General features: G+C 41.9%; 1 protein-coding gene across 2 annotated transcripts in view; it reads right to left on the bottom strand.

The window, feature by feature from the left end:
* vti1a (vesicle transport through interaction with t-SNAREs 1A) overlaps nucleotides 1-16023 on the bottom strand; it is a 325999-nt gene that overhangs the window by 285624 nt on the left and 24352 nt on the right. For both annotated transcript variants that reach the window (XM_059947840.1, XM_059947839.1), the window contains exons 2-3: nucleotides 13666-13724; nucleotides 7520-7630 (exon numbers count right to left, since the gene is read on the bottom strand). In XM_059947840.1, the coding sequence (XP_059803823.1) occupies nucleotides 7520-7630; nucleotides 13666-13724 (170 nt within the window). The remainder of the gene's footprint in view (nucleotides 1-7519; nucleotides 7631-13665; nucleotides 13725-16023) is intronic.

The following is a 16023-nucleotide window of genomic DNA, read 5'->3' as shown; positions in this document are numbered from 1 at the left end:
AAGAGTGAGTTATTTAACTCAACAAGAATGCTTAATCAAACAATATATTTACAATACTCAAATTAGGTACTAGACATTAGAATACTACAGCACAGTACAGGCCCTTCAGCCCTCAATGTTGTGCTGACCCATATATCCTTAAAAAAAGTACTAAACCCACACTACCCCATAACACTATTTTTCTTTCATCCATGTGCCTGTCCAAGAGGCTCTTAAATATCCCTAATGTTTTATCCTCCACCACCATCCCTGGCAAGTCATTCCAGGCACCACAACCCACTGTGCAAAAAAACTTACCCCTGATGTCTCCCCTAAACTTCTCTCCCTTAAATTTTGTATATATGCCCTCTGGTGTTTGCTATTCGTGCCCTGGGAAACAGGCACTGGCTTTCCACCCTATCTACGCCTCTCATAATCTCGTAGACCTCTATTAAGTCCCCTCTCATCCTTCTACACTCCAAAGAGAAAAGTCCCAGCTCTGCTAACCTTGCCTCATAAGATTTGTTTTCCAATCCAGGCAAAAATCCTGGTAAATCTCCTCTGCCCCCTCTCCATAGCTACCATGTTCTTCCTATAATGAGGTGACCAGAGCTGAACACAATACTCTAAGTGCGGTCTCACCAGAGATTTGTAGAGTTGCAACATAACCTCTCTAGTCTTGAACTCAGACCCCTATTAATGAAGCCTACCATCACATAGGCCTTTTTAACTATCCTATCAACCTGTACAGCGACCTTGAGGGATGTATGGATTTGAACCCCAAGGTCCCTCTGATCATCCACACTCTTAAGTAATTGACCATTAACCCTATACTCAGCCTTCTGGTTTGTCCTTCCAAAATGCATCACCTCACACTTAACCAGTTTGAACTCCATCTGCCACTTTTCTGCCCAACTCTGCATCCTTTCTTTATCCTCTTGTACCTTTCGACAACCTACAGCTCCATCCACAACTCCTCCAATCTTCGTGTCATTCACAAACTTACTCACCCGTCCTTCCACCTCTTCATCCAGGTCATTTATAAAAATCACAAACAGCAGGGATCCCAGGACAGATCCTTGCGGCGCTCTACTAGTCACCGACCTCCGGGCAGAATACTTTCCTTTCACTACTACCCTCTGCTTTCTTCCTGTAAGCCAATTTTTTAGCCAAGCAGCCAAGGTTCCACTGATCCCATGCCTCATGACTTTCTGGATGAGTCTCTCCTGGGGGACCTTGTCAAATGCCTTGCTAAAATCCATGTAGACCACCTCTACCACCCTACCCTCATCAATTTCTTTTGTAACCTCTTCAAAAAACACAATTAGGCTCGTGAGGTACGACCTTCCCCTCACAAGGCCACATTGACTATCCTTGAGTAGACTGCACATCTCCAAAAGCTCATAGATCATATCCTTAAGAATCCTTCCCAATAGTTTGCAGACCACCAACGTAAGACTCACCGGTCTATAGTTCCCAGGTTTCTCCCTATTACCTTTCTTAAACAAGGGAACTACATTTGCCATTCTCCAATCCTCTGGCATCTCCCCTGTAGCCAAAGAGGATTCAAAGATCATAGCTACTGGTCCAGTGATCGCTTCTCTCACTTCCCACAGCAACCTAGGGTATATCATGTCTGGCCCGGGGAACTTATCAGTCTTGATGTTTTTATGAAGATCTAACACTTCTTCCTTAATCTCCACACTGTCCAGCACACAGGCCTGTTCTATTTTGACCTCACCCTGATCAAGGTCCTTTTCATTTGTGAATACTGAAGCAAAGTATTCATTTAGGACCTCCCCAACCTCCTCCACCTCCAGGCACACGTTGCTTTCTTTATCCTTTAGCGACCCCGCCTTCATTCTTGTCATCCTTCAGTTCTTCACATTCGCATATAATGCCTTGGAATTCTCCTTAATCCTACATGTCAAGGCCTTCTCATGCCCCCTTCAAGCTCTGCTAAATCCTTTCGTAAGCTCCTTCCTGGCTTCCCTATATTCTCATGAGCCCCTCCTGCTTCCTGCTTCTTAAATCTAACATATGCTTCCTTCTTCCTCTTGACGAGTTGCCTCACATGTTTCGTCAGCCACGGTTCCCTTTTCCTACCATTTTTTCCTTGCCTCAGAGGGACAACCCCATCCTGAACACAGCACAAGTGGTTCCTAAACTTCCTCCACATTCCTTCCATGCTCTCACCCTTGAACATCTGTTTTCAATTTACTCTTGCTGGTTCCTGCCTCATCCCTTCAAAGTTAGCTCTTCCCATTTTGTCTGTTTTTATCCTTTTCCAAATATTACTGAAAAATTAAATACACAACACTCCTCCCTGCTTAGCTATAAACTCCAATTCAATATAGAATGCATCTTAACTCTATACACAATATACTATATAGTACAACTACTATACAGACATCCACAGCACAATAAATTTTAAGTCCCACTCTGGCCTAAAGATTTAATCGCTGTGGAGGATTTCTTACTACTGTGGGATAACATCTTTCCTGAAAAGGAGGTCACTCTGCTTGGCAGTTGAGACTTGTGACTGTGAAAATAATCTCAAGTTCTGGGGCCTCCTCTGCGGTGGTTACAGAAGTTGACTGAGACTGCAGGAAGTGGCTCTGACAGCTTTGGACAAATTTCTTCTCATTTTCTCAGCTTTTCCTGCTTTATTTATAGTATTCTGACCCTTGCTTCTCTCCTGATTCCAGCTACTTTCTTTCTTTAAGCCTTTCTCTCTCTCACTCATGTTCTTGATATCTCATCTCCTTTTCAACTTCTTGTCATTATTTTTCCTTGTCTTCCTTTTTCTTCTTCGGGTTTCTTGTGAATATCTCTGAGTTTGCTAATTTCTTAAGAAATTAAGTTTGTTCATCCTTTCCATTTCTAGAGCACTTGTCATCCTCCTCCTTCTTTTCCTTTTTCATCTTTCTAGAATAGGGGTGTCAAACTAATTTTAAGTAACGGGCCAGTTTGAGAAAAATGCAACTTCATGCGGGCCGGATCAGTTGTGTACGCGTGAATGCACGCTCGCGTGCTCCCACAGCTTTCATTGCCTTCATTTTTTCAACCTGCTCTCATGTATCTCAGTCTCTGCTATATCTAAAATTGTTTCACTTTACGAAGTTTGTTTTTTATGAATCAGATTGCCTAGCAAGCATTCTTTTTATGATTGGTATTAACTTACAGACGTAGATTACAAGAAAGTAGGTAACGAGAAAGAAACAATGCTATTTTGGCTAAGATTGTTTTGGGAGCCATACCTTTTCCATTAATAAACCGTTTGAAATCAGGCATTAGCAAACACAAATGTAGACCTAACGCAGGGGTGTCAAACTCAAATACACAGTGGGCCAAAATTTAAAAATCGGTACAAGTCGAGGGCCGGACTGGTTCAGCGTTTATTGCAAATCTTATTGAAATGAATTTATTACACATATTAACCTGGAACTAACAAAACTTAGATTATTGCCTACAAAAACAACATTGAACATTAAATAAATAAAAAGTCAGTTGCATTTATTTCTTATGGCTTTATCTGCAGCTTTTCCGGAGTAATTTCTAATGAAAACATTTTTCCACAGGCCAACACTCTGTGATTCACACTAGTCTAAGCCAGATACTTGGCATCTCATCTTGGATGCAAGTTCATCAATGTTTGGAGTCAGGCTCTGAGCTGAGGAAATCCTCAGAATTGAGTGAAGGTGTTCATCAGAAAGACGACTCCTGTGTGATGTTTTGTTTATCTTCATCAAAGAGGAACAGTTGTTCACACAGATATGTGCTGCCAAACATAGAGAGCATTTGAGCAGCTTGGGTACACAACTGGGGCATAGTGTTGGGAATGAAACGTAGAAACTGTGCAGCGCCCACGGAGTCATACTTTGCCTTGAGTGTGTCGCTACATTGGAGTTCAATCAGCTCCATTTGTATGTTGGTTGGTGCGCTTTCCATGTCAGCTGCAAACGGATTACTGAGCAGTTCAAACCTGCTTTTTTGGGCTTCAAAGTCGGCAAATCGCCGTGTGAAGTCGGCACCAAGTATGCTAAGTTTTTCAGCAAACTTTGCACGTGGGAACATTGCGGTAGAAACCTGCTCTTTCATAGTTTGGCAACACAGAAAATGGCTCAAGTTTTCTTGCTGCATCTGCGTCTCCCACAGGCGCAGCTTGATTTTAAAAGCCCTCACTGCAGCATACATGTCTGTGATCACACAACCCCGCCCCTGAAGCTGCAGGTTGAGCACATTGAGATGGCTCGTGATGTCACACGGAAACGCCATTTCACAAAGCAACTTTTTATCCCGGAGCTCTGTTGTGTCTTTCCCATTGCTTTCCATGAACTGACAGATCTCCTCATGCAACTCGAAACATCTTTTCAGCACTTTTCCTTGGCTTAACCATCGCACCTCTGTGTGATAGGGCAAATCATTATATTCTGAACCCAACTCCTCCAGAAACGACTTGAACTCGCGGTGATTTAAACCTTTGGCTCTTATGAAGTTAACTGCTCGTGTTATGGTGCTCATTATATGTTCCATTTTCAAGGCTTTGCCACACAACGATTCCTGGTGTATGATGCAGTGATAAGCTGTCAGCTCACCTACGCCGTTTTCCTCCTGCATCTTCTCCCGGATCCTGCCCACCAATCCACTCTTTTGACCTCACATCGCGGGCTTCTGTTTCTTGTCCAGATGCTTGTATTTGTCATGGTGTTTCGTTTCATAGTGTCGTCTTACGTTATATTCTTTAATTACAGCCACACCATCTCCACACACAAGACAAACAGGTTTGCCCTTTATATCTGGAAACATATACTCTGCCTCCCACCTGCCTTGAAAACCCCTGTTTTCAAAGTCCACCTTTCGTTCAGCTATTTTTGGGGTGAGGGATAGCTGAAAGTTGACCACACGTGACTAGCGCCATAAGGATGCTGATGAGAGAGTAAGGCAAGTGCGAGCAATGCACTGGCAGTGCATTGTGGGATTTGTAGTATTAGTGGTGCATGCAATATACCGGCGGGCCAGCTCTAATAGAAAAAAATTTATTCATTAATGATATTTAGGAAATAAACCAGGGAAACCGAATAAACACTAAAAACCCTGAAAACCTGGTACCTGAATAAACTCAGCATTAGCCATATCATACGCCATAGGCGCTTCGATTACTGGGGCCAGCTTTAATAGTAATTAGATATTATCTCGCGGGCCAAAGATAATTCCACCGCGGGCCAGATTTGGCCCGCGGGCCTTGAGTTTGACATATATGTTCTAGAATGTGCATCCTAGGTGCATTTAGTTCACTCAAGTATTCCCTAACTAATCCTTCTATTGCTCCCTTTACGATCTGATCTCACCTCTTGGTTTCCTCAACCGCAACATCATCTGATAATTCTCTGTTTACTTATCTCCATTAATTCCTTTCTTTTTGACCTTTCATTCATCCAGCTGGGCTTTGGTCTTTGTATCTATTTTTACAAGCAGATTTTTGTCTCCCACTTGAAGTTCATGCAACACTCTTAATGCACACAGAGTAAACTCTGGTTCTTTATATTCACAAAAGCCGAATACTTGCAACTTTCCTGCAACTCCTTCAATTCTCTTCCAGCTTAAATCCAAGCCAGATTTCACAAGTAGCTACCTGATTAACGTATCAGAAGCTTTTTCAGATAAGTTGGCTACAAAAACTATTGTAGTCAGACCACTGCTTTCATTACTTTCACAACTTCTCTGAGCTGCATGCCCCTCCCCTGGTCCAATATGCTTTCCAACCAGAGGCACACAGGTTGGCATCGACACCTATCTGCCCCCTTTCAGGCAACAGTTCCTGCTGTAGTGCATGAAGACAATGATGGCATTATCCGGTACCTTTCTTAATATGCTTTCAGTTCACTCTTAATACAGGGGAGGCAGCATGCAAGTGGTAGCTGAATCTCCAATTAAGTTGTAGTTGTCTCAGGCATTTGCAGCCCCACAATGCTGGCCCTCCTGTTTTTCTCCACATACAAGGACAATGTGGCTTGTTGGTTGATGTATTTCACTGTTACAAATATCATTCCCACAAGAGTTATCTTTACTCCCGTATAAATTCTTAGTTGGCAGGGTTCAGTTCACATGAGATGAGGTGAGGGCCTCCGTTGATCAGAGTTGACCATGGATATTCCATCCTAGCTCTCTAGATATGCAAGCCTGGATAGTACAATATGGAGAGCAAGCTGTTGTCCATATAGCAAGCTCCCCCTCTCTACACCCAAAGGAATGGCAGAGATGAACCGATACAATTTGGTACCAGCAATGTCACAGGAGTTGCCAGTCAGCATTGAACTCAATGTAGGACTGCTTTAGGGACTCCAGCTCCAGATTTTTCTCTCAGGCTTTGGTCCCAAAGCCTTCCTCATGAGTGGGTATAGCTGCAAGGTAGGAGAGGTTTGAGATCAGAGTTTCCCTTCTCCTAGATAAGCTGCCAACCACGGCTGACAGGCCCCTGCTGCCTGAAATGACTGGTTTTAAGGTGCCCAAGACCAGCCTTTACCCCTTCTCCTATCAGACAAAACTGCTCCGCTGGGCTTAGTAGCTAAGCCACACGTGAAGGCAAGGAGCACGCATGACATGGTAGTGCAATGATGTATACAATTCACATATTTTTACATAAAACCCATAACAAATTATTTAAATGAACAAGAATGCTTAATTAAATATCACTGAAGTATTAAATCCACAACAATGAGGTGTCAGACTGCTCAACTCTAAGGGATAAATGGGAAAGATCATTTGCTCTTGCCCACATTTGTGGTCTCCCAGCAGCGGTTATAGGATAAGAGTCAGGAGCAGAAAGACGAGATAATTTTTTCTTTACATGACCAAGATGTGAGATTAACTTAGCATGAAAAAATACTGCAGCACAGTAGGAGGCTATACATCTCATTGTGTCTTTGCAAGAGATGCCCAATTAGTTCTACTCTCCTACTTCTACATCATAGCGCTGTATTATTAAATATACATTCAATGGGCCTGTGAAAGTGATGATTCCTTCCACCACGGCTAAGGGTAATGAACCAAAATACAATGCACAAGAAAACTTTCTTCTGGTTCTCTTGCTTCTCTTCTTCCTCTAAAGCAGGGATTCCCTACCCCGGCTCACCAACCCCTTGTTTAATGGCTTTGGTCTACGGCTTAAGAAAGGTTAGCAACCCCCGCTCTAAAGTCATGGTCAGCATAGTCAATGTAGAGAGAAACAAAAATAGCTTGTGACTTGTGACACTGCGTAGCTCACTACATCATCAACAGTTTGTTTACTAACTCAGCCATAACATGGTCTTTGCAGCAAATAGCAAATGCATGAAAATATTTGCACAATTAATATCTATTGTAAAAACAAGATTTTTGATGTGATTAACAATTAGATCTATAAGAGTTCAGCAACAATTATGTACACTCATGAAATTGAGAACTGTTAAATATATTAAGCCGTTGCATCTATTTTATAGATAATATTTGTGATATTTGTACAGATTTTATTCTCTACAAGTTGTAGAAAGTAACTTACAAAGTCTTTATCAAGCTTTGCCAGTTCCTGCTTGTAACTCTTCATTCGGGTGCTGAACAGGCTACGGCTCTGGAGTGGTATCTCACGCACCTCAAGGTCCATTTGTTCCAACTGTTAAAGATAAAATAAAAGGAAAACAATATTGCTGGAACACCGGTTTTAAGCAAAAAATGTATTGCATTTTGTCAGCTGTAACAGTTTACTGATCATCCATCCCTTCTATGTATAAACATTCGAAGTTTTTTGAACTTTCATTCAATAGATTCTTGGAGTAATGCAAGCACGGTAACAGACCTTATGGCCCAAGTCATCTATGCTGACCAAGATACATATCTCAGCAAGTCTATTTGCCTTTATTTGGCCCATATTTATCTAAACATTTTCTATCCATGCACCTGCCCAATTGCTTTTAAACATTGTACCAACCTCTGCCACTTCCTCTAACAGCTCTTTCCATATGACCAACACCCTCTGTAAGGAAGGGTATGTTCAGGTCCCTGTAAATTTCTCACCTCTCATTTTCAAATGCATTCCTTCTCATTTTAAAAATCCCTACCTTGAGGGAAAAAACCTGACCTCCCTATCTATGCCCCTCTCTAAGGTCACCCCTCTGTCTTCTTCAGTCCAGGGAAAACAGCCCCATCCTATCCAATCTCTCCTTATCACACACTTCCTTCAACTCAGGCAACATCCTTGTCAATGTTCATCTCCGGCTTATTCTGATCCTTCCAACAGCATGGCAACCAGAAATACATATAATACTCCAAGTGCATTCCAACCAAAGTTTTGTACAACTGTGACAAGATGCCTTAATACACCCGATGAAGGCAAGCATACCATATACCATCCCGTCTAACCAGGTTCACTTTCAAGGAATAATACTTGTACAAGAAATGTACTTCTGCCTCTAAGTTTCCCTGTTCAATAACTTTCCATTCTGGTTTAACTTTGCAAAGTACCTCACTTCACACTTGCAAGCATTAATTCCATCTGTCAATCCTCAACTCACTATCCCAGTTGATCAATATCCTGTTTTAACTTTAAACAATCTTCTTCACTCTCTACCATACCGCCAATTTTGGCGTTATTTGCAAACATATTAAACATGCTCCTTAGATTCTCATCCAAATCACTAGTATATAATAGAGTGGATTCTGGTTAACTGGGACACATCAGAACCAGTACATTTTGGCCCAAGTAAGTGGCTGCCCCCACTATCCACACACACAAAATGCTGTATTCGTTCTTAGTAGATATTGGAGGAGGAATTCATCCAATGTACGCTGCCATGTTTTTTTTGATTGACTGTAAATGAACAAAATTAGTGCAAGCACCTAGTGCAGATAATTGACTGCCTTCATTGCCTTCCTGAATGAATTAGTGTCATAATCCAAAATAAAATTTAATTATCAAAAATCACTGCTTTTTGAATCGGCATCTTTCAGCTGATCAGTTACACAAACATACACAACTAATGTTATTTAAAAACTGTTTGCTCTAAGCATATGTAGCCAATTAGGAAAAGGGGAGGTGCAACTAGACCTGGGTGTCATTGTGCACCAGTCATTGAAGGTGGGCATGCAGGTACAGCAGGCGGTGAAAAAGGCAAATGGTATGTTGGCATTCATAGCAAAAGGTTTTGAGTACAGGAGCAGGGATGTTCTACTGCAGTTGTCCAAGGCCTTGGTGAGACCGCACCTAGAGTATTGTGTGCAGTTTTGGTCCCCTAATCTGAGGAAAGACACTCTTGCCATAGAGGGAGTACAAAGAAGGTTCACCAGATTGATTCCTGGGATGGGAGGAACTTTTAATGTGAAGAAAGACTGGATTGACTAGGCTTATACTCGCTGGAATTTAGAAGATTGAGAGGGGATCTTATTGAAACGTATAAAATTCTAAAGGGATTGGACAGGCTAGATGCAGGAAGATTGTTTCCAATGTTGGGGAAGTCCAGAACGAGGGGTCACAGTTTAAGGATAAAGGGAAAGCCTTTTAGGACCGAGATGAGGAAAAACTTCTTCACACAGAGAGTGGTGAATCTGTGGAATTCTCTGCCACAGGAAACAGTTGAGGTTGGTTCATTGGCTATATTTAAGAGGAAGTTAGATATGGCCCTTGTGCTAAAAGGGATCAGGGGGTACGGAGAGAAAGAAGGTACAGGGTTTTGAGTTGGATGATCAGCCATGATCATACTGAATGGTGGTGCAGGCTCGAAGGGCTGAATGGCCTATTCCTGCACCTATTTTCTATGTTTCTATGTTTCTAACGTGCACGCAATTGATGCTAGTTAGAAACTGTTCTGCAGCAATCTCCTGTCCCAATTAAGCAGCAGTATCCCAAATAATTGAAAGGAATCCAAGCTATTTTCCCAATTAGTCTTTGTGTTTCTTCACAGTTGTCCTAGATAAGGGCTGAAGGTCCAGTTAACCAGAAACTGCACATTCAAAGTTGAGATGTCCTACCTTTGTAAGTATGTAAATCTCCTGACTATATTCAAAATATTAAAGTAGGTGATTATAATAGTTGAAACTTATTAATCACTTATCTGTGCTATATCTAAATAAATAAAACTGAATAAAAATAATTTCAAAACCCACTGCTTGGAACTATACCTGGAATACTGAATGTAGTTTGATCTATTTATCTAACATAAAATATGCAATTGTATAAAAGACTGATTTCCGACATAATATAACTGTTACCTTAGGAGAGTTTTGATTGTTAAAGGCCTATATTTTCCAGACTTCAGATGAATAAACTGATTGAAATACAGTCGGCTCTATTTATCCGCGAATTCCGCATGTGTGAATTCAACCAACCACGAATCGCGAAAACCCGGAAGTGCTCTTCCAGCACTTGTTGTTCGAGCATGTACAGACTTTTTTTCTTGCCATTATTCCCTAAACAATGCAGTATAACAACTATTTTACATAGCATTTATATTGTATTAGGTATTATAAGTAATCTAGAGATGATTTAAAGTATACGGGAGGATGTGCGTCGGTTATCGTGGATCAGGATCGAAAAAAATCGACAGTGCTTCTCTCTATAGATGCTGCCTGGCCTGCTGTGTTCCACCAGCATTTTGAAAGTGTTATTCGGAAGCTCTCTTACTAAGTAAGTCGGAACAGGTACATCTGGTATTATTTAGCGTCATTTAGTCAAACGTTTGTCTTAGTATATAGTATATATTTTACCTTTTTATGCATATAAAACACTTAAGAATGTATGTTTCAGCGCCGGGCTCGGGAATGGAATTACCCGAGTTCGATCCAGTGACAGACCGCTCCCGAGTGCACTCTCCACCATGCCCGGTTGACGCAGAGGATCGAAAACCCAAAATCCCAAAACCCAATAATTAAACCACTGCGTTGCTCAGTAATAATTGTAGCTTTCATTGGGGAAGAGCCTTTCTCATTTTATCCTTTAAGATTGTTCTAATCGTTGACTGACGTAGCCTAACGCTTTTCCAATGACCGATGGAGTTTCACCTCTTTCCGATTGCTTTATTATTTCCACTTTATTTTCAATCGTGATCATGATTATTTTCATGAACAGAAACACTGCGGATTCAGATCTCTGCCGCCGGGTCCTATTGTCCACCGCACTGAGACAGGTTAAATAAGGTCTGGGTTTCTGCTGGGTCCTAAGGTCCAGCGCATTGAGACAGGTTGAATAAGGGACTTGAGCATCCGCGAATTTTGGTATCCGCGAGGGGTCCCGGAACCAATCCCTCATGGATAAGGAGGGCCGACTGTATACAGAACTTTGTATGTGTAATGAGATCTAACAAGGCGCAAAAGGCTGGATCAATGTAATGGCAAAAGAATATAAAAGAGGGGTGAAAATCAGAAGGCATGGAGCAAGACAAAGAGAAGTATTTCTTTTTGCATACAGTATTATCATATTGTACTGAAATACTTTTGAATCCTTGACCTCAGAAGGCTGTATATACTAAGGAAGAGAGAGATACTTATAGACACAAAAGGCATTACGGAGAGTGGAGAGAGAGTGAGAGCATGTATTAAGATAGATGATCGGACATGATTGCCTTGAATGGTAGAACAGGTGAGAAGAGCCAAATGTCCTTTCCTCATCCTAGTTTTCTAAGCTTCTAAGTCCTCATTTCACTGACCTCCCAGCATACAGCCAAATGTTTACTGTTATTATCACCAAGTAAAGGGGTGTACCAGACCCATCAAAATTAATGGGAATAGAAATCTAGTAGGACAAGAAACAGGTGGCAAATCATCAACCATCTAATGTCCAACAAACATTAAAATGAAAACTTATGTTATTTCTCAAATGCTTTCACTTGGTAAGTTGTCCAATTCTGGGATCATTTTGAAAATGTATTGTGTTAAAATCTTTACTGAAGCTCTCACAATAATGTGCCCAAAACTAGGTCCATAAATGTGACTGTGCAATTGTTTGCTTTTTTTTGCTTGGGCAGGAGTTGGGCTTTGATGTTCTTGTTGCCATTTATGGGATTTTTTTTTGCAAAAGAGGGGTTGGGGTTTGATGATCTCATTGCCGTTAGCACGACTTTTTTTTGCATGTGGAGGGGTTGATGTTTTTCTTTGAATGGCTTCTATGGCTTTTCTTTGTTTCGTGGCTGTCTGGAAAAGTCTAATCTCAGAGTTGTGTGCTGCATGCATACTTTGATAATAAATGTACCTTGAAACTTGAAATTTGACATTAATCCATGATGTTTTCTTGAGGTTCTTATAATGTTACCTTTTGTTATAAAATACAAAAAGCTTGCTATATTTCCATTCACTTCACTATTTATGTATTTGAACTCTTTGGTGGATATCATAATTCTCACCCTTTAATCTATTGAGATGCTACTTTGTTCTTAAAATATTCTTTTATCAATGGAGATCTCTGTAGTCAAGATGAGATCTCATTAAAGTCAAATTGGTTGCCGTTTTGAAAAGAAGTGCACGCAGAGTCATAGCGGTTTAGACAGTGGAGCAGCTTCCTTGCAGCACCTGTGATCTGGATTCAATCCTGATCTCCAGTGTTATCCATGCACAATCCTCCTCTGATTGTGTATAGACAGATAGAAGCTGGAGGAGCTAGAGTTGATAATGAGAAAGGATTAATGTAACCGGATAGTGCAGCATCAGTGGGCCAAAGGGCCATTTCCACACTACATGAAACTGTGAGTGCAGGAGGAAAGATATACGATTTTTTAAGCATACCCATTTTCATTCTTTATACACTAAAATCCATCTATTGTTTCTTGCTATTAATTCTTTCCATAAGTACTTTGGGATGCAATTAGTGGTAATGCCTAACCCCAGAGTCGCAGATCAAAAGTTTGAAATTCATGTGAGTGCAATCCATACAAATTTTCTTTTGCTGCTATGGAAGTCTAATTTGAATCTGATCAAGGAAGGTGCATGCAATTCAGAAACAGTAAAGCTACTTCCCCAAACTACAGGCCAGAGGAGAAATTTCAGCCATTGAAATTTGTATCAAAATGCAGCACCCTGCTTAAATACCTGAGGTTATCCTTGCAGTCAGAACAAAAACACGCAAGAACCTCCATCATAAGCTTTTCCAAGAGAGTGATTATATATCAGGCACACAAATTAACACAACTTTTATGTCTGCAGAGATGGGATCCAACTAAATTCAACCAGTTTAACTTCATATGGATTGAAATGATTTGACTTTCATGTTTAAATTAATATTAAAACTGAACCACTATAGAGCTGTCCATAAAATTTAGTAATTTAAATTGTTGCTCGTTCTATATTAATAAAACCTACACCTATCACTTTTCCTGTTTAAATTTTACCATATTGCATGAAGAATAAATGGCCATAAAATGCCACAGTATGTAGAGGTTAGCACGATGCTATTTCTGCTTGGGGCATTAGAGTATACAGTACAATTCTGGTACCCTCTGTTAGAAGTTTGTACATCCTTCCTGTGAGCGTGTGGATTTCCTCCGGGTGCTCTGGTTTCCTCCCACAGTCCAAAGACGCTAGTAGGTTAATTGGTCATTGTAAATGGCCATCATAAGGTGGGTTGTCAGTGACATGGCTCATTGGGCTGGAAGGGCCTATCCCGTGTTATATCACTAAAGAAAAAAATAAAATAACATTGAGAATTTTACATAGCACATTTCTTACCAGTTCCCGAGCTTCTTCCATTTGCTTTTCCACATTTGCCACCATGGATTTCTTGTCATCTAGAAAATAAACAAACATTCCAGATTTCATTTCAATGAAAAAGTTTCCTAACTGATTAGAACAATATGTACCAACTTCAGCATTTAAGTAGGACACCAAAATAGAAACAACACAAACCACAAGAGAAATACTTGTCATTGTTGCTATCTAGCAATTGACCATGACCTTTGGACTGAAGAAAAAGTGATGAGCAAATGAGCAATCAGACACTGAAGGGGGGGGGGGGGGGACGACGAGGAGAGGAAGAAACACAAGGTGATAGGTGAAACCGGGGCCGGGGGGGGGGGGGGGGGGTTCAAGTGAAGAGCTGGGAAGTTGATTGGCGAAAGAGATACAGGGCTGGAGAAGGGCGAGTCTGATAGGAAAGGATAGAAGGCCATGGAAGAAAAAGGAGACGATGGGCAGATAAGGAGATAAGGTGAGAGAGGGAAATGTAAATGGGGAATGGTGAAGTGGTGGGGGGGGGGGGCATTACCGGAAGTTCAAGAAATCAATGTTCATGCCATCAAGTTGGAGGCTACCCAGACGGAATATAAGATGTTGTTCCTCCAACCCACGTATGGTCTCATCGCAACAGTAGAGGAAGCTATGGTCTGGCGTGTCGGAATGCAAATGGAAAGTGGAATTACAACGGGCAGTCTCTGGGAAATCCTGCTTTTTCTGACAGGCAGAGCAGTCTACAATCTACGTCGGGTCTCACCAATATACAGGAGGCACAGCAGGTGTATAGGATAGAATAGATGGCCCTAAACGACTCAGGGATAAATTGTCACCTCACCTGGAAGGACTGTTTAGGACCCTGAATGGTAGTGAGGGAGGAGGTGCAGGGGCAGGAGTAGCACTTGTTCCTCTTGCAAGGAGAAGTGCCAGGAGGGATGAATGGCAATGAAGTTGCATAGGGAGTGATCCCTGCGGAAATCATAAATTGGGTGTGGTGGGATCCCGTTGGAGATGGTGGAAGTTACAAAGAATTACATGCTGGGATGTGGAGGCTGGTGGGGTGGCAGATGAGATCAAGAGGAACCCTATCCCTAGTACGGTGGCAGGAGGACAAACGTATGATAGGGTTCCTCTTGTCCTCACCTACCACCCCACCAGCCTCCACATCCAGCACATAATTCTCCATATCTTTCACCAGCTCCAACGGGATCCCACCATCAAGCAACACACAAAAAATGCTGAAGGAACTTAGCAGGCCAGGCAGCATCTATGGAAAAGAGTACAGTCGATGTTTCGAGCTGAGGCCCTTCATCGGGACTGGAGAAAAAAAGACGAGGAGTCAGTGTTTGAAGGTGGGGGTAGGGGAGCTCTGAACATCACCTTGTCTATCAGCTTGACTGTCACCCGGTCACCTATCATCTTGTGTTTCTCACTCCCTCCCCCCAACCTTATAAATCTACGTCAACTTTTTTTCTCCAGTCCTGCCAAAGAATCTTGGTCCGAAACATCGACTGTACTTTTTTCCATAGATGCTGCCTGACCTGCTGAGTTCTTCCAGCATTTTATGTGTGTTGCTTGGATTTCCAGTATCTGCAGATTTTCTATTGTTTGTGATTGGCCCAGCACCAAGCACATCTATCCCTCTCCCCCATCCCTCCACTTTCTGCTTTCCACAGGAATCACTCCTTATGTGCCTTCCTTGTCCATTCATCCGTCCCCAATGATCACCTTCCAGGCACTTATTCTCACAAGCGGAACAAGTGCTACACCTGCCACTGCACCTCCTCCCTCACTACCATTCAAGGCCCTAAACAGTCCTTCCAGGTGAGGCAACACTTCACCTGTGAGTCTGTTGGGGTCCTATACTGTGTCCAATGATCCCAGTGTGACCTCCTGTATATCGATGAGACCCTACTTAGATTGAGAGATGCTTCACCGAGCACCTATACTCCGTATGCCAGAAAAAGCTGGATCTCCATTTTAATTCCATTTCTGATTCCCATTCTGAAATGTCCATCCATGGCCTCCTCTATTGTCACAATGAGGCCACACTCAGGTTGGAGAAGCAATTCCTTATATTCAGTCTGGGTAGCCTCCAACCTGATGGCATGAACATCAATTTCTCAAACTTCTGGTAATGTCCCCATCCCTCCTTCACCATTCCACATCCTCCCTTCCAATTTACTTCTCTTATCTCCTTAACTTCCCATCATCTCTGGTGCTCCTCCCCTTTTTTTTCTTCCATGGCTTTCTGTCCTCTCCTATCAGATTTCCCCCTTCTCTAGTCCTGTATCTCCTTCACCAATCAACTTCCCAGCTCTTTACTTCATCCCTCAGTCCCTCCCGGTTTCATCCATC

Source organism: Hypanus sabinus, chromosome 22, assembly GCF_030144855.1.
Source record: "Hypanus sabinus isolate sHypSab1 chromosome 22, sHypSab1.hap1, whole genome shotgun sequence".
Classification (NCBI taxonomy): Eukaryota; Metazoa; Chordata; class Chondrichthyes; order Myliobatiformes; family Dasyatidae; genus Hypanus; species Hypanus sabinus.
The sequence above is the reverse complement of the archived record's forward strand: the minus strand, read 5'-3'. Positions and strand labels throughout refer to the sequence as shown.